Below are 22,997 nucleotides of genomic sequence, written 5' to 3' on the forward strand. Positions count from 1 at the left end.
ATCATCAGAGAAACATAAGACGTTCGCAGACTGGCCTGCAAAAGGTCCCATTGTGTGCTGCCCGAACATCTACCTCATCTAACCTCCAAGGTATATACTTGTCTTTGGAATCATTGTCCGTTGGCTTCGTGCCGCAGCAACCTAGATAGTCCCATGAATAAGGTTACCTAGGCCTTTGAATTACTCTATTCACTCATTCAAACAAATTTGCTGCTTTCCAACATGAATCATCCCTCTTTGATTGATCATACTTGATTCATTACATTAAGTTTTGACCTTTGTTATACGATGACTATTATTGCGCAGGATTTTTGAAACATAAATAGTTTCCTCCCACATCATTATCAAAATGGATTCTTCCACTTCATACACCCACGGAACTTCCAATATTCTATGCCAGATTACATCAAAGCTAGAACACTTTCTTCAGAAACACAATATGACTGGTCCAAAAACTCAAACCCCTATTCCGGATGGCCTCAACGACATAGAGACGGCGGTCTATCAAAAAATCATAGATGCTGTCAGTACCTTGCGTAAACAGAGCTTTGATATCCCGCACGTTGTTGTCATTACAGATGTCGGTAAAGATTATGATGATCTCGCGGCTATGATACTTTTGAAGGAACTTCATCGTCTGGGTGCAATAAAACTCGAAGGTTTTATAGCAAACCTGCTACCGGAAGACGCAAGGGCGCATCTCGCACGCCAATCTCTTGATCTTCTCGGTCTTGAGGATATACCTGTTGGACAAGGCACCAGAGGCACCGAAAAGAACATTTCCCCAGATTTATATGAATTCCCCGTAAGCGTCATGGGAAACAAACCTTATCCTAAGCAACTCAGAGGCCCTCAACTTTTGCAGCAGCTCAAGAACAACGCCGAGAGAGACAACTATAAATTAACGTTCTTGCTTATATCTTCTCTACAAGATATTTCCGATTTTGAAAGATCATTACGGCCAAAGGGTTCCTCAGAGCTACACCCTTTGAAGCATGTGATAGCCAAGGTTGTCCTACAAGGTAACTACAAACTCGATCAATCCAGAGATAACAGCAAAGAGCCCACAAGTCACAGTATCCTCAAGGCTGACCAAGGAGCTGCCAACAATGACTTTCATTGGCCATCTGCGCAAAATTTCCATTCATTTCTAGATCGAGAAGAAATCTCTTCAGTGGTTTATAACAAGATCGCAGCCTATGGCACACCATTAAGACCTACAATATTTTCAGAAATGGCCGAGACTGGACAAACTTTGGGAATCGCTTTGAGAGATATAGAAGCACCCCAAAACATACTTTACTACAAAGGAGCATGTAGGATGATTAACGGGAAGCCTGCCCCGATCATGAAAGATCGCGATCAGCAATGGTTCCTACTGAGAAGAACCACTTATTTCGACACGAGAGAACGCGAAATAAACCCCGAGCTGCTACCGGATCCAGAAAGTGAAGAAATTGTGGAGTATTGCAAAGTCATAGTCTATGATGTGCTAGCTGCTCTAGGCACATGTCCTGAAGCTGTCTTGGATGCGTTAGATGTCCTAGAAACCCCCGATTATGAGAGACAACCGGATCATAATAAACTACATCGTGTTGTAGGTATTACTCCGAGAATGAATCCAGACACTGCTACCCAGGAGGAACTTGATGCGGCGGCTCAATTGAATGAAGATGAGGAGAATCCGTTCAAGTCTCCTGCAAGTACCAATGCGGAGACCATGAAGAATGTGATTGAGGCGCTTTTAAAAGGGGCTTTATTGGATTGTAAAGCTAAAGGCATCGGACAAGCAAAGGTTAAGGATAGGTTCTAAGAGGAGAATAGGCTGCGCAAAAAATCTGCTCTACAGATGCTCTACTAAAGGTCCTATCTGTTCTGTAGGTTATTTGCAAGATGTACTACTTGCTCTGCAGCATGATATTCTTCTAAATTCAGTATAAATCCAAGCTGGAATCAATAATAAGTCGTGGATTTACCTGCAAATCATCTGTTTGTACTTTTCAATAATCTGCTCTGCAAATACCCGTTGCGCACTCCAGAGAAGAAGAATGACGTTCCATGAATCTACGCTTGATAGTCAAAGCACTGAATGTATGTTGTTCGTATAACAAAGTTTCAGGAGTCTAGTGTACGGGCCAGGGAGAGTATTGGAGTTCAAGGTTTGGAAATTGGAGGTTAGAGTTTGGGAGTTCAGGATTCGATTTGAGCGGTTTCTGTGGCGTTCTTTCAATTGCAAGTGGGGATTTTCAGATTTTGGTATTCTAGCACGATGAGTTTAGGTCGTTGCACTTCATATTTTGATACCAAATTAAGACAGTCATCTGTACAAATTGCTTTGCTAGCGAGTACTTGATTAAATCTGGAAACCTACCGCCTTTCGATATTCTACATGGATGCTATCTATCAGTAGGAAGATTTATTGATATTCGATTGTATCAGAACAATTGTTCTTCATGCCAAGTTTGATTATCAAAATGACTCAATCCTACACACCATTGGAATTGTGATGTTTGCATCAATGTCGCCTCAACCATATTCAGATTCCAGTTGATTCATAGATTACTACCACAAATGTTGTGCAGTTGCGATCAATCATATACAAACCTAATCATACGATATCCCAAATTCATCAAATTCCCCAAGATCCCTCGAGGCAATTTCTTTCTCCGAATTTCCATACTCGGGTCTACGAACAAACCCCCCTTCCCCCCCTTCCCCCAATACTATATTCTGTTGAATTTCCCGCAAGCATCAAATATCGAACAAAGGAACTATCGAATCTTCGACCAACATATCTTCCTAATGATTCCTAAATTCACATTATTAATCATTAGATAGTCTCTGAACAAAGAGGTCTATCAAATCCACGAATCAGGACAAAGAAAATAAATCCGAAAGATGTAAAAGCATATTCGCTTTAATGAGAGACTCTCACATCATCTCATCGTGAACTTCATCTCATTCTATTCTACTTCGATTGTTTGATTCCTAAATCTTATTGTTGCCTCGATCCTCTGAACAATGCGAAGTTTGGTGCAAGCGGTTCTCCAACGATAGCGAAACCGAGTTGCCAATCCAATACGAGGAAGCTTCATTCCTCGCCGTTTACCCCCCCAGTCACCATCAGGATGCCGTATACACTTCCATCAACTGCAGATGCCACCTTGATAATCAACCGACCGCGACCCCCCACTTGGGTATTCCTCCCCCCTTCAGACGAACAAGAATCAACCTCAGATTCGGATACCCTCCCTCCTTATCCTCCCCCTCCTACTCGTCCACCACCCCGCACTCCAGTTACGCCACCGGCTCAAATACACATTTCCCCTCCGACTACATCGAGTTTCAACCGTAACTCGTATGAATGTGAATATAGCAGCACATCCACAATCAACCGCGAGCTCAAATCATCCAGCCCGTCAAACAAAGAACCCTCTGACGTTCCACCATTTTGCAAAGCACTTTTTTTCGATTCCTTACAAACAAATTTTGATTCCCTAGCGCCACCATCTCCTTCAATTTCCCCTTCTGTGTCCTCACCCTCGACGAAACCATCTACTCCCCAACCATGGTTCCACCCCATCTCGCACCGTCAATTCTCTAAAACTTCTGTCCCTCAAACCAGAGATCGTCCACTTTCCCCCCTCATTCAAGACATCTCTGCTTTAGAATTTTACACCAGTTCTCGTTCTCCTCCTGATTATGATTCCCAACAGCAATTAGAAGAGGAAGACATAAATGATTGGGTAATAATACCACCAGGTATTTACTCCCTTTCATCATCGCCATCTTCCCCATCTGATCCTACTGCGCCAACTTTGCATAAAAGGGGAAAAGTCGGAAGAGAAGAATCTATCGGTACTGAAGGCAAAACGAGTACGTTGGGATATTTATTCAGTTTTTTGTACGTATCCTAGACTTATATCCTTTATTTATAATGATCAATTTGGGAAACAATAAATGGGGACGGAATGAGAATTGTACTGACAATTGGAGCCAGGATGTCAACGAAAGAGTACACATCAACAGGAACCATGAAAATTGCTCACCAAGAGGAAAAGGTCAATGGTGGAGGGAGCACAAAAGACTACAGTCTTTGAAATCTTGCTTGTTGAAACATCATTTGTATCAGAAAGGGGAGAGAACTGTAACAATAACAAGGAGCAAGTGGGAAGTATTAAATATCTCAATACAAATGTGATTATACAAGTGGCCGATTTGACATGTGGAAATGCTAGAGATCATCTTTACCTCATTCGAGATTTGGAGCGAGAACAGAAAAATTGAATGCGAGAATTTATAAACATCTGTATGCATACTGAAGCGTGAGTTCTAATCATTGCAAGAATGTTGCAGCACTGCCAGGAAATATCAATGATATATTATGCATGTATAACACTAGCGTGACTGAGATGTTGTAGATGATTCATTTCCATTCGACCAAAATATAAAAATACCCGCATGGCCCCCAAATACTTTCAACTCACCGTCTACCAAAACATTACAAGCCAAAGAACTCATTGAACGTACAGTTCGTGACCCAGACGCCTGACCCATATTTCCATTGCCATATTCCCTTCCCATAAATTCACTATTGCTTCTGCACTTTGGCCAAACCCTCTCCTTCTCTCCTGACCAGTTTCCTGGGCAAGATCATCACTTTCCTGCTTAACAATTCTCTCAGCTCCTTGCTAATAACTTTTGGTCTCTCAGACATGTCTTCCAATTCCCCATTGGTTGGCTTCTTTCCTTTGTCCTTTCTTGCACCCTCGATTGTACCACTCCCCATATCTGTACCACTTGATGCACTGGTAGAGCTAAATGGCTCAGCAACTTGTGATGTACTTTGAGTAGCACGATGTCTAATAGATGGCTTTGGGAAATTGGACTTTTTATCGATAGCCTCGACTGTTCTCTGGAAGCGACGGAATAATGCTTCTGCACGAACAAGAGTGGATTCCAAATCTATCTGATTGGATAATTCATTAACTATGTCTCGTTAGTATTTGACACCCTTGAATCTTATGTCATGAATATGAAAACATACCATATTTCAATACTTCATCGAAATGTTGCAGATGTGTCATGATAACGTCCCTATGTTTCTCTAAGATTGCTAGAGCAATGAAAAGATGAAACCCTTGACTTAAGTAATCCGTCCATAATACCTCCCAAAGATGTAAAACGTCCAACCATACAAATTCACGCTTATACCAGACGAGTAACATGCGGAAGAAGAAAAAGAAATTAGTACTATCTGCGCTTTGAAGGTGGAGATAAAGCTTGGGATCCATAAGTTGGACAAGGTGATCGAGAGTGAGAAGCTGAGAACGCATTCCTGATTGATCCCGGAGAAAATTACGTTCCATACGCTCCATAAAATGCTGAAACCCCCAGAAAGCGATAGCATCGTCTTGCATGACAGCATAAATTGGAGCGAGAAGATCGGACATGCCTTGAACATAACCGAGGTCGCGATTATATTCGTTATAGGTTAGAAGCATATCTTTCATTTGCTCCAAATGAACATTGGTACCAACATCAGCAAATGGTGAGTTCGGGTCTGGATGTGGCGTATCTTCTCCTGCGTATAATGGGATGTTACGATCCGTCCTATGAACATCTTTCTCTATCGTGTGACCCCCAGAAATGGGATATGTCAGCCCTTTCAAGTCTTCAGCATGAGGGGATATTGAGTTTTATTACCTATTCGATTTTTCTGTTCTCGCCACCACTCCCCTTCTTCTCCTTCACCACCCAAGTCGACTAAACGGTCCCACCAAGCACCCTTCAATTTCACATACTCATCTCGTAGAGCTGCCATCACAGCTTTTCTCTCATCTGCTGAAGAATCCCATTCATAAACACCGAGCAAGAACAACCAGGCCTCTTTTCTAACTCCATCTTCTGGGTCGAGTCCACCATGAAATATCCTTTCTTTAACCTCATCTACGGTAACAGATAATCTGCCAGTCCGTTGATCAAAAAACTTGTTCCATTCTCCGAATGTTACGGGTTTCCTCTGTTCCCTCATGGTCAAAGAACCCATTTCTGTTTCCAATAACTCGAAGTCGCCGACATCTGTCTCCTCCATTTCTAAAACATCCCTGGCTGTCCATATCCTCTGATTTTTATCCCTTTCACTCTGCTCTGCGATACCCATAGCCCATCGCGCTAAGTATATCCTAGCACTATCAAACTCCTCTTGGATTGTTTGAACTTCCGGGTTCTTCATGAATCTCCTAACCTGTGGCGGTACTTTCGGATTTTCAACAATTGAATCGGCCGTCCTTCTCGTAAATGTCGTAACCTTACTAAACTTCTCCATCAGATTCCAACCTGCTTCCTTTACAAACTTCGTAACTGGATCCATCCCAGCGTCTCTCTGCGCACTTCTATATGCACTCGAACCTGTACCGGCAGCACTTCCAACTCTAGCACCACTGCTTGATGGTCTCCTCACCAGCGCAGATGTGACTGGTTTGTCTCCAAACGCTTCCTTATCTTCAGCCGAAGGCTCCACCAAGTAAATGTTAGGTTCTGCACCACTCCTTTCAATCTCAACATATCGTCTCAGCCACCTTAACACCTCATCGCCACCCCAAAACATCTCTCCATTCGCGCCAAATGGGTCGAATGATTCCCTCGTCCTCCTCTTCTTTTGTAAAATTGTAGATTGACATTCCGAGTCATGAAAGAATAGTGCAGGGAAGGAATCTCCTGCTCGAGAGTTTATTATGACACTTCCAAACCACCATCCTAAGCTCGGTGGTCGTACGAGAAGGCTATAAATCTGCGAGACGGGTATAGCGAAGGCATAATGACCGACGGACCCAGAATGGGTGGTGGTTGTTGGAGGAGGTGGTACGAGATACGATTGCTTAGGTGGAGAATCGTCTTCTGCAAGATCGACCTTCACATATGTATTCAAGGAATCCCCAAGAGATGATTCTGGAAGCCATGCCAGGAGTAAGGAGGCGGAGGTCTTAGATTTTGCATCTTTAGAGGCAGAAGATGTAGGTCGTGAATCTGGAGTTGACTTCTGTTGTAATAGAGCTATGTATCCGGGTATATTATCTTTCGCAGATGGAGTAGGATGAATATAAACCTGGTGTTGTGGTTGTGATGTTAGTAACAAGCTGCTTGAACTACCCCGCACTTTGCTGGAAGCATCAAGCTGCTGGAAATTATTACCTTGCTCTTGGAGAACAGTAACTTGACCCCTCTTCCCGATTCTGTATATGTAACGGTATTATAATCGCTCTCCTCGTCGTCGCTCAGAGCATAGAAGCTATTCGGCGATACCGGTCTTGCGGGGCCAGAAGACGACGTCATTGCCACGATAATGGAAATTTTGTAAGTCTCACTGAAGTTGCAGTCAAGCAGAAATGTAGTGGAATAACCTCAAGTATCACAAAGTATTAAGTTGACAGCGACGGTATGAAAAACATTGTATCTTGAGGTTGTATGATACTGTAGTTTGTGGCTTTGATAGTAGTAATATGACGCGATTGTCTCGTCCTCGAATCATGGTTTGATTTGGTGTTTGCGCGGCAGGCGACTTTAACCAACTCGTGATCTTATGCCACATTCACATGAAAATCAACATTTACGATAATTTCTTCTCCTTTGAAACATTCATTGTATTTTCTAGGGGGAGAGGAGATAGGATCACAGTTATTCTACTAATTTGGATAATAGATATTGTCAAAACGAGCCGAATGAGAATGCTGGCTTTTGCCGGCTGCTATCAAGTACCATCAATGAAGCTTTATCTAGGAAAGAAGGCTTCAAATTGGTTATTGCCTATGACCTTATCCATTCCCCTTCGGTGGAAATATGAGAAGTGTCTCTCGCGTTGATGTTATGAGCATTGTTATCTTACCAAATGAACTTTGCAGATGCAACGGACGAAATAGGGACAGACCTCAATCATCCATTCATTCATCCAGACGGCGAATTCGTCGTATATGACATGATCCTTATGTTTTTTGTTGGTCAAAAGTATAGAGCCACAATCTTCAGAAATCGAAGCTATTACAGATCGATTTCAAACTCGAAACCAGTCTACCAGCGAATCTCATCTGTTCTTTTCAATGCATTGCGAATACGGTCTTGTCTTGAGAATGTTGCCGTTGATGAGTTTGACTATTTTCATTGCTCATCAATCCATTTACAAAACATTCTCCTACAAAATTATAATGTCTAATTTCGAGAGTTTGGTATCCTGATGTTTTGTTTTCTAAAATGGTTGAAATTCTGGCATCTAGGGATTTGGTAGGGAGTTCTTGTCTTGGTACTCTCGAGTTATTCCACCAGCGAGAGAAATGCAGCAATGTTTTCCAAGCTCTCCATCCTTCTTCGGACTTGATATCTGTCGATTGAATTGGCCTGAGAATATAGGGTAGTGAACTCCCGATGAATTGACAAACAATATCACCAGTTTGTGTCCCTCCTGGTACCAAACAACACGTACCTTCAAGCGTTTCGGCATATCTTCGATTGTATATCAAGGGATGTAAGCGACTGAAAAGTTCCAAAACACTATCCGGAAGCTTTTTATCTTTCCATTCATTCCATAGTATTCGACCTACTCTGCCTTCGTCACTTAGTTGAATATCGCGAGGGAAGTCAGTAATTAGGTTTATAATGCCGATTTTGTAGCCCACGCAAGCGAGGACTCCTTGATCGTCGAGATATGCACTATTCGAGACGGCACTTCTTGATTTATCAAGAGGCTCAACCCAGTCAACGATCTTTTGTTTGTATTGTGCCCGTGTTGTCCAGTCTGGCACCCATGATGGCATCCGTGATGGCGCTAATGGTCGAGTATGGTAGGCATGATTGAAATATTGTTCTGCATGACTCAAACGTCATAATTCTTGTCAGTCTTGATGAGATAGTTGACAACGTCTGAATATGCTTGGCGCGGCGATTTTTCATAACTTATCGCAAATGGCTGTGTACCTTTCGGTCTTTTAGCAATGCCAGAGAGTGCATAGATCATGTCTCGACTGTCTGAGGCCATAGAACCTCTCTTGGTCACAAGAAGATCAAGGAGATTCAATCGTTTTCCATCTTCAGTTATATGAGGTGGACCACACAGTGGTAGTGATGATTTCCCGTCATTTCCAAGTGACTTTCGATATTCAAGTCGTTCCCAATAGAAACCTTCCAGACGATTCTTGATCACATTATCATACCCTGCACCAAAATAGCTTGTGCTAGTACTTAGGACTACGATCATAGCATGGTAAAAATCATCCCATGAAACTTTTATAGTTCCACATTGTATCCATATCCGATCGGATACAATTATCTCTTGATAGATCCATACCCGGCTCCAATAAGGACGGCAAAGAACTTCAAATGCTGAATATCTGATTTCGTCTTGACTTATCCTCCAAGATTGAGTAAGATTTGGCAATGATAAAGTCCCTTTTGTCATATCTACTAACCCTTTATGTTTCGAATCCCTCATCGCATGAAAGATATTCCCTGCCCGCTCACTTGATTCTCCAAGGAAAACAATAGTATCGCATGCTGCAGAGTAAATCGACCGCATGTGAGTCACTTGCTTGTTTCTCTCTTCAACGTCAGATTGATTGATACATAAACCATCAGCCCAAAGACGAACAACCTCTGTCTGATGTCTTAGATGTCTCAGAGCGGACTCCAAGTTTCGTGTTATATACATAGATTTCCCATCGACTTCTATCGTCCGTTGATTCTGGGCGTCACCCCATGTGTAGGAGAGAGCTATGAATCTTTCAGAGTCTCTTTTTGGGGTCTCGGAAGACCAGCTACTTTCAATTAACGAACAATGAATTGCTGATGTTATACAAAGAGAAGGCTTAAGTAATATAAGACGAATTGAGTTGACTGGACCCAAAAGTGGTTTGTAGATATATGATGCGTTTCTAGTAATGTGGAGTGGTATATAAGGTAACGAAGTTCTGTTAATGATGGTACGCATTGTGTTTACTATTCAGAATTCATATGAGAGGGTGGTTAACATATTGTTTGTTGATGGCACGTAGGGATGCAGATGAGCCTCCTCATGCTTGCCGCAGAGTTCTTATCTATTGAACATGGGGGATTTTAAGACCAGGGCTATACTGCCAAATAACCAATCTGTTGAAGTCCTTTGTATATATGTTGACGATCTGTGAGTGTATAATTGTAGTACTAGTATCAATGTATATAAGGATAGTAGAAAATGTATTACAAAATTCAAATTGAACGCTCTGTATGGAATATCACGTTTTATTTACGAATAGCAAAGTCAAACTCGGAAACAGACAAGCTCACCGGGAGCGGGGTAGCATTCTTCGGTGGAACAAACAAACCAAATGTGCAAACCTCCAGTCCTCGCGAGCTGGTGGGATTCAGTGGGCACTTTGTTCATTGTCTCGGCTTTTTTATTCAATTGACAACTTAATCGAGAAGTTACTCAAAGTTGATGCTTGTCAATGCTTCGAAGGGTACCTTCAAGGCCCAGGTACTTACGGCCCAATGTCATTTATTTCAGACTTAATATAATTGCCAGCCGGAGGGTTTCTTCTTCATCAGCTCGACCCGCCATTACCTCAATATCCATCGGTCAATCTGGAAATCTCAAGACCTTTTTACATACAAAAGCGCAAAGCAGAAATGAGTTTGCAGACGATACAATATATGCGGTTTCCACGGCGTCTGGCAGAGCCGGCATAGCTATCATACGTATATCTGGCTCCGCATGCCTCGATGTATGGTACCTTCCTTTCACTTGATGAGATTTTGTTATTGACTATTATAGATCTATCAAAGCTTGTGTCCATCTAAATCGATCCCAAAACCACGATATGCCGCTGTTAGAACACTGTATGAACCGGCGAACTCTATTCCAAACATTCTCGACTCCGATGCTTTAGTTCTTTATTTCCCTGCGCCAAAAACCGTTACTGGTGAAGACGTCCTCGAGTTGCATGTGCATGGAGGTCCAGCTACAGTTAAAGCAGTTCTAGGCGCAATTCCACAATCTATCTCGCCTGCGAAGATCCGATATGCTGAACCTGGAGAATTCACACGTCGTGCATTTGAGAATGATAGGCTAGACTTGGCGCAAGTGGAAGCATTGAGTGATACATTGTCTGCAGAGACAGAGCAACAAAGGCGTGCTGCTGTGCGAGGAAATTCCGGGAAGCTTGGTCGTACATATGAAGCATGGCGGCAGCAGTTGTTGTATGCGCGGGGGGAATTAGAGGCATTGATTGATTTTTCCGAGGACCAACATTTCGATGAGTCTCCAGCAGAACTATTGTCAAATGTCACAGCTCAAGTCGAGAATATGTTAGAATTGATTGCCGCACATGAGTCAGCAAGTCATCGGGGTGAATTGCTAAAGAAGGGAATTAGGATTGCTCTACTAGGACCACCCAATGCCGGTAAAAGTTCCTTACTAAATCAAATTGTTGGTAGAGAAGCTTCTATTGTTAGTCAAGAAGCTGGGACTACTCGAGATATTGTCGAGGTTGGTTTAGATATTCGGGGGTACCTGTGCACGTTTGCAGATACAGCCGGTTTGAGAACTCAAGCTTCACAAATTGGAAGCGCCAAGAATGACTCAATAATCGGGGATATAGAACAAGAGGGCATTCGAAGAGCAAAAGCAAAGGCAAATGAGTCAGACCTTATCGTTGCCCTCGCCAGTATAGAGTGGTCAGATATTCGGAACGGGTGGGAAATTCGCTACGATGATGAAACATTCGAGATAGCGGCTCGAGCCTCGGAATCCATGATCGTTATTAATAAATCTGATTCAGTGACCCCTGGAATACTGTCAGAACTTATAAATGACTTCAAAAAGTCTCAGAAAGGCAGATTTGATCAATATCCCGTTCCGTTGATGTCAATTTCATGTAAAAATGCTCAGGCATTAACGGATAAAGGAAGTATTGGTCATTTCGTCGACGAAATGGTATCTCTTTTCGACAATATGACATCTCTTCCGACTGAATTTGAGGATTTGCTCGGTGTTACTGAACGTCAGCGCCAGCTTCTCACAGCCTGCTCAGCCCATCTATTAGACTTTATGAATGAAGCACGAGAGCATGTCGATCATGAACAGGAAGCGGATATAGTTTTGGCGGCTGAGCATCTCAGATCCGCAGCCAATTGCTTGTCACGAATTACGGGTAGGGGTGAGGCTGGTGATGTTGAAGAAGTTCTAGGCGTAGTTTTTGAAAAGTAAGTTCAACGGATTTTTTCTCTCGTATCTTGTACGTACGTACAGTGGACTGATTTTTTGGCCCCCAGATTTTGTGTTGGCAAGTAGACGCGGGACGAGATTCAAGACGCATTTTCGCAAGTTAGACAATAGAAATGAGATGAGAATATCGATTTGATATGTCTTTGCTAAGCATAAATGTTTATGTATTATAATACAAGAAGTGTGACCCGACAAAGTGATAAAAGAAAAAGAAGCTCTATGTAATGCAGTGCACTGTAACAACCAGAAATGCCCAAAAAAAAGTTTAGAAAACTCCATCAAATGTATCATCATGATTCATCCCTCAACCGACGTTCCTCCAATCCCTCTAATCCCAATCTTTAAATTTTAATATCGCCCCCAAATTATGACTCCTCCAAATGGTTATCAACTTTGTTCCACCAACCCCCGACGTGCATGCGGCCTGCAATGCAACCAAACTCGCCAATCTATATTGCAGCCCCAACATGTTGGATCTAAGGTAATGAAGATGCGTAATGAAACTCTCGGAATATGCTAGAAGAAAATTGAAATAAAGAAGAAAAAAAGCAAATAAAATGATAACTCCGTGTGTATGCTGCCGTGTATATGCTGATAAATCTAAGCGTTGCGAAAGAAGAGAAGAGCAGGGAAAGTAAAGGAAAACCCGTGAGGATGAAAACTTCTTGATCTTGAAATGAATCGAAAGTAAAAGCTGGTGGAGATGCAAATGTCGTGTAGAGGAAGAAATATACGCGAATTGAAAACTCCGGAAAATGCTATGATGTAGTCATGAGACTAGATATTTAATGTGCTGTGTTGCCAATCTAGAAGTCTATAGTTGTATATGCCGTCCGTGCTATGCAGATAAGATGGATCGCTGAATCGCTCGAAATCAAACCGCCAAAAATGATATGGATATGATGCGATGAAGGGGTTTAACCGAATAAATGTTTATCAGGTTATCCGATCACGATAAAGAAATGAGAGAAGGGAACATTTAGTTGTATCCACCTCGTCCATCTTCTTCCTCATCATCATCTCCGCGACGCAGAGAAGAGATGGTAGGATGGAAGCTGTCTTCATCTTCGTCGTTCTTATTGGGTCCATTGTAACCTCCTCGTCCGAAGTTGAGGGGAGTAGAGGAGGTAGATGTGGAGTAGGTGATTGAGGTGGAAGTTTGTGCGGCCATTTTTGAGATTGAGTTATAAGTTGATGTGACAGTAGAGTGTATTGATATGAATGTTTTAAATCGAAATCGGAGAGACTTGTTAAATATATGATATTGAAGTGCGTTCGACAGTGAGTTCAAGTAAGAGACTGGTTGTTTGATGTAATGTGAAACTTTGTCTTGTATTGTAGTGAAGGCTGTTGATGATGATAGGAATAAAAACCTCAACACAGGAAACGATGCCACTCTATATACTTTTCCTCCTCCTCGTCCGCATTCTCAAATTGTTATAACAGTATCGCATTCTCAACTCGTCATGACGACAAAGCCTCACCTCATCCTCTTCTGGCCCCAGTTAGCAACTCTGGGAGTCGAAGAGCCCACGAGACCCATGCAAATCCATATGAAATCTACGCTAACAGAACAGAATATGTATTTCATGGCAGTGAATACCTAGGTAGGTAAGAGCGTAAGAAAAATACTGCAATAAGGAATTGAGTAATGAACCTACATTAACTCCAGACAAATAACCTATCAAATCCTGACAAATCCACTCATGGCATCCTAAAGTTCTCTAGTTTGCCCATCCATAATCACCCTCGTTCGTTTTCGCACTTACTCTAGAAGTCGCGAAAAACTAAGATCAAGTACATCCACATCTGCTGCATTGTCAGATACCCAGTTGTGAGATAGTCCATGAGGTTGGTTCGGATACTTCGCAAAGTTCTCAGCCTCCCTCGTGAACCGAGCTTTGTACGCTTTGGCTTCGAGTTACTGTACATAGGAAAATGCAGTTGTGATTACATGCCCTAAATTCTATTTTTTGGTCTATGAGTGGAGTTTTATTGCTAAATCTTACATGTACTTTTGGCGGGGCAAGGGTCATGGTCATGGCCATCACATCACATCACAATCCATTCCCATCCCCGAGATCCCTGAATGCCCTTTCTTTGGTACTTGGAGGAACTGGGATCATTTGGGCGCGTCTATTTAGAGGACTTCTCATAACGGTAATGTCTTGTAAAGAAAGTGGATTCACTGCGCCAAAGAAGCTTGTTGTTCAATGTTAATAAAACTCTAATCGAGTTTGAGTTGCATATATAATAGTACGTGTGTATTTTGGCTGGAAAATTAAGAGGAATAATTGTGAAAAAGAGACGGAAAGTAACAATACAACACAATATGCATGTAAAGTACCTTACATCTCATCTATCCATCCACCGATCGTCCACAACACGTTTCCTTCCAGGATTGTATTATGTTGTGTGTACGAATCTCACTCTCCGCTCTCCAATCAACCTCGATAGAAATTGGTATCTGTTAGCCTTGAGGCTACAAGGTTCTGTGTTCACCAACACACCGGTGTATCTCAGCCCTATGATCTAATCTATCTGCAAGGGCCATTGACAGGTCGGTTATTTATATCCCAGTTCGATCGTTTGAATAAGAGCGCGTGAGAGGTTGATTTGTGTGCGGTGGGTACAAGAGTTGCAATAGTCTTTCTTTTGACCAAACAGTTTGTGGCTTGTGTAATATGCATGCATGATTATTTCGAGTGTTCCACTCAAGGTTCTCTCGGAAAATTTCTAATACTCAGAAAAGTAAGAGCTGTGGCACATGCGCATGTTGAAAGTGTGTTCATTTTTGTCCATGTTTCTTGTTTACGTGTTGCTTGGCCCGAACCTGAACTTGCAACGGCTCTTCTAATGAAAGCCAAGGTAATAAGCGCGGAACTAATCTATTTCCTAGTTAAGGGATTTTCAGGGCATCTGAAAACTTGCCTTATATAATTAAAATACTAACTTCTCAGTTACCAGATCCAAATTCTCCCAAGCCCCAAGGGAAAGGCGAACAAACGGAAACAGGCGATGATATCCAAACCGAAACGTCGTAAGCTTACCACCATGTCTCTCGGTACCAGGGTATCACTCTTTTCTTCTCTTGACACGATTCGAAAACAAAACGCGATGGAACTTACTCCTAACGGAACCAGTCATCACCCATAACATTCAGCGAAAGTCCCAAAGAGGAAGTTCTGAAGGCTTTGATATGTGGATACATACTTGTGACTCGTCTAGATTCCTAAAAGAGTACGAGCACTTCCAGGCGCTGTGCTTTGTGGAATCACAAGGGATTCGTACGAACATGCCAATGGGAGTTTGGTTTAGGATTCCCCGGATCGGGATTCTCACTTCGTCGTAAGGTGGATATACTATATGTTATATTAAAATCAAAGTGAATATATTTTTGAAATTTGGGGGATTGCCGTGTTTGTCCGACCTAAAAACATTGCCATGAAGAAACCCCCACTATCACAATGAATAATATACTTACATACACGAGATTATCTTATTAAAAATTAGTTATACTTGACAGAGCCAGATCCTAGCAGATCTTATCTACCGCAAGGCCGTTTCATGTTAGTTCGTTTTTCATATCCAAAGACTAAAACGATTACTTGCTTTGCATGGTTTGACAGTTACAGTGCATTCAAGCCATGTGTGCATGGTAAGTTCCCCGACCCCGAGTTCACGTCATTTCATGACTGTCGCCAATAATGAGTAGACCTATAGTTTTCACATTGGTGTGTTGAGTCATTTTGGATGACCTCGTTGTACATACGTTGCGCACAATATAGATTTCTAGGTTACTGTAGATTTATTCGAAGAGGGACTTGTACATGTCTTTCTGTCGAACTCGCAAGGTTATTTTAGGGTTCCTTAAATGGAAACAACAATTAGATAGAATGTGCCGATTCTTGACTTTGTTAATGACTAATAAGAGAGTTTTGGAAATTCAGATCTTTTTGTTGCTTATTGTAATCTGTCTACAGTAACCTGATATTCGTGAACGCACCCCTCCCTCTCATCGTCACCCCTGAATCTCAAACGACACACGGCTATTGCCGAACGATTCTTGTCCTTTCCGCACTCTCCCCGCCTAGGAACTAACTCGAAAGCTTTGTCCATTTGAACAAACTTGACAACAATTTGGATAATAAACACAAAAGATGATGATAATGATTGATGGAGAGGCTGGCTGTTATGGGGCTCTGGCTGAGTAAACATCATCATGAATAAGCAACTAGGAGATGAATAGGTCATCAATTTAGCACTGCCTTCTCCTGTCCACCGAGAACCACGGAGTCAGTTGTGTCCAGGTTGAGAAATGTACGATATCGTGACAAATGATGGACAATTTGACAAAATACAAGCCTGGAGATCATAACGGGCATCACGGCATCACGCCGTAACTTTCCAGTTACTTTCTGAATCATTAGTAGTTCATTGTGACAAATTCGACCTTCCAAGCCCTGAATTCAAGGTTTCCAGACAGCCATCCTGCGATGTACAAAAGCAGGAATTCCATTGGCACCAAATTCTCATAATATCATCTCTATCAAAATGCTCACCGATGGATTCCTCCGAATCTTATTCAAAATTCTCTAGTAGTACGCAGCTCACTGCGGTGAGCAGCCGGATCTCCACACCAATGGAACGTTACCTCGTGATGTATATCATGCCTGAAAAGACACGTTTTTGGGGGGGTTAAAAATTATTGTTAGGGCTTATCGGCAGTTCAAAGCCTGGGCAAATCCCAATAGCATGAGTGGGTGCCAGAAGGATGGAAGAAAATCAGAGCTAGGAGATGTTTTGGATTGCGAAAACAGGATTGATAGGTTACGGATGTCATCAATTAGCGCCCGCGACAAATTGGAGAATCGAAACCTGAGTGAAAGTTACGCCAAGCCTCGTCTGATTGAAATATTTTGTGTTTGATTTCTATTAATAGACTCTAAAGGGACAATTATGTGGTTTTTGGTAGATGCTACATTGCACTTTTAGTGTTGTGTATATACTTGTTGGAGCAAATTAGTGAGGGCAAGAATAGATATCAAATCTTTTGAACCTAAATTCCTGATTGTCGACCAATTTCATTCTTCCATTCATAGATCATATAATTCCAGGATCGTGCTATGTCGTATACCAGAAATAGTCAATTAAAATGTACATTGGATGTGATGTTATCCGAGGAGTCATCCGGTGGGGTATCATATTGTGAGATCTTACATTGGAGATTTATCATCATCACATCTGGGAGAAGGAGGTGGAAGCAAAACGTGAGTCTAACCGAAATCACGGATATCAAGTTGTAATAGCGACGGCTGCGCAGCTTTCACAACATGGAACTGAGATACATGTGTGTGTGTACATTTATATCACATCCTAACTGGGAATATTACAATACAGATCTACCCAGATCTTTTATTTGCGCCGTCAATTCGCCCATTCAACTGTCCAAAGCATCGCATACCGAAATTTGGGGGCTGAATCGATAAATCCCAGCCACTCACCCTTCCTACTCCAATTAGGAAATCTTACGAAAACACTCCCGAGGGTTGATCGATAAACGAGAAAAGTGATGGGAGCATACGGTAAATACATTAACGTCGTTCCTTCCAATAAAGTAGGGCGCGGTACTTCTCGTATAAAGCTTCGTGTGCTAAAGATTTGGTACCTAGCACTTCTTTCCCCTGTCATGTAGATCTCAAACAGCCATTCTAACCATCAAGTAGTGCTTGATGACAACAGAAATCCAGAAACTACGATATGGAGCGCAGACAACATGATACAGAAGAAGGCTTACAGAAGAGACCAAGAAAGCCCCGAGATGACAGTACCTTTTCTTAGCATAAGCATTCATTATTTCTTGCCGTCTTGCATGTTGAAAAGTCATTTCATGTGTGATGCAATCAATAGCCCCCAAAGTTGAGGCTCGTTCGCTTCCATATTGAATTGCGTGGGAGAGGAACCTTGTTGAAATGCGTACGGAAAGCACGGAAAGGGTGTGCAACCACGAGATAGATGGGAAATACTAGCAGTTGACTTGGCCTCGTGGCTCGGCTTCATTCATGGATGAAGTTGGTGAGAAATCCGGGAGTCTTGGGTTTTGCATTCCAATAGGGGGTATTGTCAGATTTCTGCGGGATACGGGGGAACACGTTTTTAATCATGGGGGTTTCATGATTAGCACACATGAATGCAGTGCGACATTAGAGTGATGGGAAATAATAAGATAGGGCTGTGTTCTTGATATCCAGAAAAATGGGATGGTTTTTCCATGGGTTCGGATGTAAATAAAATCATGTGGGGGTCAATAAGCAGGGAAAATTGTTGCGGTGAATTCTTTCATGTTTAGTTCTTACTCCTTCCATGTGTTTGATAGGTCTCCGAGTAAAAGAATACATTAGAGAATAATATATTTGTACGGAAATGAGATTTAAGAGTCATACCGGACGGAGATGCTCGGATAATGCCACCTAATTATTATGCTTTGGAAGATCATTGCTCTTATATTTACAAATTGAGAGATGCATACGTGAATAGATATTTGACTAGCGAAAAAGAATATGATAGAAAGACCAGGTGTTAGTTTCGAGGATTTTGGGTATTTGGAATAAAATATAAATTTTAGGATTCTAAAGTTTTCTCCTGAAAATTAATCATAAAGTTGATCATGACCGTTGGTAATCAAATCCCAAATCCATTATCTCTCATACCAGTAACATGCAACATCTCTCTGAATCTTGTCGAAGGGAGCGAATAAAATGATCATGACTGCTTTGCCAGAGCTTTTTTGAATACCGGGCTTTCTAATACCTTCGACCAGTCGTGTAGCATTGTTGTATTGATAACACTGAGATGTACTTCTTCGCCAGCTCTAGCAACCATCTCTTCTTCATACTTAGCAATGGCAGAGCTTTGACAAGAATCTGTTTTGAGTAATTTGACAAGATTTCCGGCGTCAGTAATGGAATGATTGAGACCTTGACCACGTTCTATCGATAGGTCAGTATATGTTTTCAAGTAGAGAACTGGCACTCACGATAAGTCATTGGATGAGCAGAGTCACCAGCCAACGTCACTCTTCCATTTCTATTATCCCATCGATGAGTTTCTTCTCTCGGGTCCCACACAGCAAGTCCAAAATACCAAACTGGTTGATCTTCGGGTAACCATTCAAATGCACTTTTCCAAGGCTCCGCATACCCCTTGGCCATTTCTCGAACTTGTCTCAACCTTCCCGCATTGTCAAATATCTTAGATTCTGCATCTTGAGTTTCAATACTTGAATTCCATGAGATAAAAAAGAAGAACGTCCAACTTTCTGGCTTCTCCGGATCTGGAGCATCTTGCAGCCCAAAGAATGCAAACAGATTATCGGGATGAGGTGCAGCCAGGAAGAGAGGATGGAATGAGCGAAGGTGAAGAGCCTGTTCTCGAGTATATTTTGCTTGCACAAAGGAAGCAGCATATGGAAGTCGTGTGTTCAACGATTGTTTAGGCCCTAGAAGTAGTCTTCTAACAGTTGATCTTGCACCGTCCGTACCAACTACCAATCTGCCAGTTATATGTTGGCCATCATCAAAGACGCAAGTTGTAAGAGTTTAGGCCCCGGCTTATCGCACACTAGCCGAAAACACACTAAAACCCTTCATTTCTTTAACTTTTGAACTATATATTATTTTGATAAATATAGAAGTTAAATTATTGAAATTGATATATATGATAATTAATTATTGAAATTATTCAAAAAAATGAATGGATTATTTTTAGTATTTTTTTTTAATATAATTGTAGATTTTCAAAGTTAGAATTTCCAAAAAATTCAAAAAAAATCGATTTTTGTCAAGGTACGGGTAAAGACTTATATTGTACCATAAGGGTAGAAGAGCTATGGAAGAGTGAAGCCCTACTTATAGGAAGTAGGGCGCGCTAGTATGCTGTGCCTGAGGCACGAAGGCAACTACAGATCATGTAGTTGGCGCCGTGACAGTACCCCCCGCTCAAGGCGATCGGTCCACGATCGCAATACCAATTGACCTTTTAGAAAACAAAATAACACTAAAATACTCTAATTTCTACTATTGGATTAAAATGAACTTTCTTGGGAGTAGTAATCAATTGCCGGAGCTTTTTAGGTCTGCCTCGGCCTCGATTCGGGGGTGCGCTTGGTGTAAGTACTAGCGGGGGATCAGGAGTAGTAGATCTTTTGAAGCCTACCCAAGCGGGCGGTTCTGGCTTATCTGGATTTGCTAAATGGAAAGCGATGATCGTGTCTTCTTGGCCGCGAAGGTCTTCGGCGGGTTGCCAAGATGCTGGGTGATGTTTCCATTTGACTTGGTAGTGAAATCCGTCCTCGTTATGGCAGTCAAGTAGTTTATCGAATTCCCACCGCTCGGTTTCCTCGTTCGTTTCGTCATCTCTTTCTAGGATACGGCCTTGGTTTCGACGGGATTCGGCTTCGTTGATCGCTTCTTGACCGGCTAGTCCAGGTGAGCGGTGGAGTGGTCGGAGTAATGAGTTGTGGAATACTGGAAAGATCTTAAAACTAGTGGGGAGCTGGAGTAGACAGGCTCGTTTATAAACTTTTAGAATCTTATAGGGGCCATCCCATTTGTCATCACCTTTCTTCATCGGGCGATTGGTTTTCATATTCTTAGTACTAACCCATACTTTGTTACCTTCTTTGTATAGAGGGGCGTCGGTGCGAGTCTTGTTAGCGTAATCTTCATATCTCTGAATGGATTGAGCGGCTAGGGCTTTCAATTTTGTTAGGATGATATCAAATCGGTCCGCAATCTCGTTGGCCTTTAGGAACTCGCGTTTGCGTTGATATGATAGGTTTGGGGGAACAGGTGAAGAGGGCTCAACGCCGAGGCGTGGGTGAAAACCGTAGTTAGCGAAGAATGGGGATACGCCGGTAGTCTCTGAGGTGGTATTATTAAGCGCAAACTCCGCGAGTGGGAGCCAATCGTACCAGTCATCTTGGTGGAAGTTCATAAAAGCCCGAAGATATTGTTCTACCATGGCATTGATCCTCTCTGTTTGTCCGTCGGACTCGGGGTGGAACGAGGAGGATCGTTTCAAAGTGATCGATAGACGCTCGGATAAGTGCTTCCAGAATTCTGATATAAATTGTGAACCTCTATCGGATACTATATTGTCAGGTGCACCGTGTAGGCAGTAGACTTTTTCGACGAACCGATCGGCGAGCTCCTCTGCGGACAGTCCTATAACCGGGATGAAATGACGCATTTTCGTTAGGCGGCAGACAACTGTGACGATATGTTGATGCTTTTTGCCATAGCGTTCGCTGATTGGTAGCGGTGTAATGTAGTCAATGGAGATATCGGACCAGGGGCGGAATGGTACTGGCAGGGGTTCTAGGAATCCGGGTGCGGCAAGACGGGAGGCTTTGGTTCGGAAGCAGAGTTGACAGGCTTGTACGTAAGTTTCGATTTCCCTCGACATATTGGGCCACCAGTATGTGCGGGAGACGAGATCAATAGTTTTAACTCGACCGGGATGTCCTGCCGGACCAGTGGAGTGCGTTCGGTATATGATCTGGGTGCGAAGCTCAGCGGAGGGGGGAACAAAGAGGCGGTCGCGATAGAAAATTTTATTATTGATTAATCTACAGTCTTGAAGAGCGATTCGGAGGTCTTTTCGGATCGATAGCGGCCAATGGCGAGCAGTTGGGTTCTGAAGTGTTTTACGCATGGTAGTGACCAATTCGGATGATTCGTATGCTTTATCGATAAGATCGTCGATCGGCTTCTCAGTATCGGGGATGATCATACCCATAGGCGCCGCGGTGAGGTCGATGTCGTTATTTGTTTGTCGGATGAGGTTCTTGAATGCAGCGGTGTCGAATACTCTTTTCGGGAGGACTGTTTGTAAGCGATTCTTGATTCGGTCGTCATTAGGGTCGGCGTGTACAGGGCGATCTTCTGCTTTCCTACTCAGTGCATCGGGGCGAACTGCTTTAAGACCCGGTCTGTATATGATACGAAAGTTGAAACCAGCCAGGAATTCAGCCCATCTAGCTTGTCTTTGATTCAACATCTTTGTCGATGTGAAGTACTCTAGATTCTTATGATCAGTAATGATCTCGAACGGCTCTTGAGTTCCATATAGTTCGGGTCTCCATTCTTCTAAGGACTTGATGATAGCTAGTAGTTCCTTATCATAGATCTCGTAGTTGCATTCGGCAGCGCTGTGTTTTGAGGAGAAGTATGCAACCGGGCGTAGTCGGCCCTCATCGTCATACTGAGAGAGTACTCCGCCCGCAGCCCAGTCGGAAGCATCTGTCTCGACAACTGTGCGGCGGTGGTGATCAAACATTGCAAGGACTGGAGCGGAGGCAAAGGCATGCTTCAGGTTTTCAAAGGCATTCTCTTGATCAGCAGTCCAATTCCATATATTCTCTTTTTTCAGCAGGCGGTTTAAAGGTTCCGTGATTTTAGAAAAGTTGCGAATGAAGCGTCGGTAGAAGTTGGCGAACCCTAGAAAGCGTTGGAGGTCTTTTAGCTTAGTTAACGACTTCCATTCGAGGATAGTCTTAACCTTGTCGGGGTCCATCTCGATACCACCAGGAGTAATGATCAGGCCGAGGTACTTCGTTCTCCTCGTTTCGAACTCGCATTTGTCAATGTCAATTTGTAATCCAGCGTCAATGAGTCTCTGCACGACTTCGCGAACTTGCTTTCGATGATCTGTAACATTCTCAGAGTAGATCAAGATATCGTCTAGG

At 42.6% G+C, this 22,997-nt stretch overlaps 7 protein-coding genes across 7 annotated transcripts; 3 read left to right on the forward strand and 4 right to left on the reverse strand.

Moving 5' to 3' along the window:
• Positions 1–349: 349 nt before the first annotated feature.
• On the forward strand, positions 350–1,813 carry EAF02_003304 (uncharacterized protein; the record flags this gene model as incomplete). Its single annotated transcript, XM_038899352.1, has 1 exon — positions 350–1,813. The coding sequence occupies one exon, from the start codon at positions 350–352 to the stop codon at positions 1,811–1,813; it is 1,464 nt and encodes a 487-aa protein (XP_038760279.1).
• A 1,315-nt stretch (positions 1,814–3,128) lies between these two features.
• Positions 3,129–4,226, forward strand: EAF02_003305 (uncharacterized protein; the record flags this gene model as incomplete). The annotated part of the gene is made up of 2 exons (XM_038899353.1): positions 3,129–3,904; positions 4,001–4,226. 2 exons carry the CDS (start codon positions 3,129–3,131, stop codon positions 4,098–4,100), a joined length of 876 nt encoding a protein of 291 aa, XP_038760280.1. The 3' UTR covers positions 4,101–4,226.
• A 365-nt stretch (positions 4,227–4,591) lies between these two features.
• Positions 4,592–7,335, reverse strand: EAF02_003306 (uncharacterized protein; the record flags this gene model as incomplete). The annotated part of the gene is made up of 4 exons (XM_038899354.1): positions 4,592–4,989; positions 5,048–5,629; positions 5,707–7,108; positions 7,195–7,335. 4 exons carry the CDS (start codon positions 7,333–7,335, stop codon positions 4,592–4,594), a joined length of 2,523 nt encoding a protein of 840 aa, XP_038760281.1.
• Positions 7,336–8,093: 758 nt separating this feature from the next.
• Positions 8,094–9,247, reverse strand: EAF02_003307 (uncharacterized protein; the record flags this gene model as incomplete). Its single annotated transcript, XM_038899355.1, has 2 exons — positions 8,094–8,857; positions 8,968–9,247. 2 exons carry the CDS (start codon positions 9,245–9,247, stop codon positions 8,094–8,096), a joined length of 1,044 nt encoding a protein of 347 aa, XP_038760282.1.
• A 1,149-nt stretch (positions 9,248–10,396) lies between these two features.
• Positions 10,397–12,454, forward strand: EAF02_003308 (uncharacterized protein). Its single transcript, XM_038899356.1, has 3 exons — positions 10,397–10,748; positions 10,799–12,228; positions 12,298–12,454. Exons 1-3 carry the CDS (start codon positions 10,473–10,475, stop codon positions 12,314–12,316), a joined length of 1,725 nt encoding a protein of 574 aa, XP_038760283.1. The 5' UTR covers positions 10,397–10,472; the 3' UTR covers positions 12,317–12,454.
• Positions 12,455–13,229: 775 nt separating this feature from the next.
• Positions 13,230–13,421, reverse strand: EAF02_003309 (uncharacterized protein; the record flags this gene model as incomplete). Its single annotated transcript, XM_038899357.1, has 1 exon — positions 13,230–13,421. One exon carries the CDS (start codon positions 13,419–13,421, stop codon positions 13,230–13,232), a length of 192 nt encoding a protein of 63 aa, XP_038760284.1.
• A 5,591-nt stretch (positions 13,422–19,012) lies between these two features.
• Positions 19,013–19,899, reverse strand: EAF02_003310 (uncharacterized protein; the record flags this gene model as incomplete). Its single annotated transcript, XM_038899358.1, has 3 exons — positions 19,013–19,239; positions 19,287–19,793; positions 19,887–19,899. The coding sequence occupies 3 exons, from the start codon at positions 19,897–19,899 to the stop codon at positions 19,013–19,015; spliced, it is 747 nt and encodes a 248-aa protein (XP_038760285.1).
• Positions 19,900–22,997: the final 3,098 nt, after the last annotated feature.

Source organism: Botrytis sinoallii, assembly GCF_014898435.1.
Source record: "Botrytis sinoallii strain Bc 23 chromosome Unknown BSIN_005, whole genome shotgun sequence".
Lineage (NCBI taxonomy): Eukaryota > Fungi > Ascomycota > Leotiomycetes > Helotiales > Sclerotiniaceae > Botrytis > Botrytis sinoallii.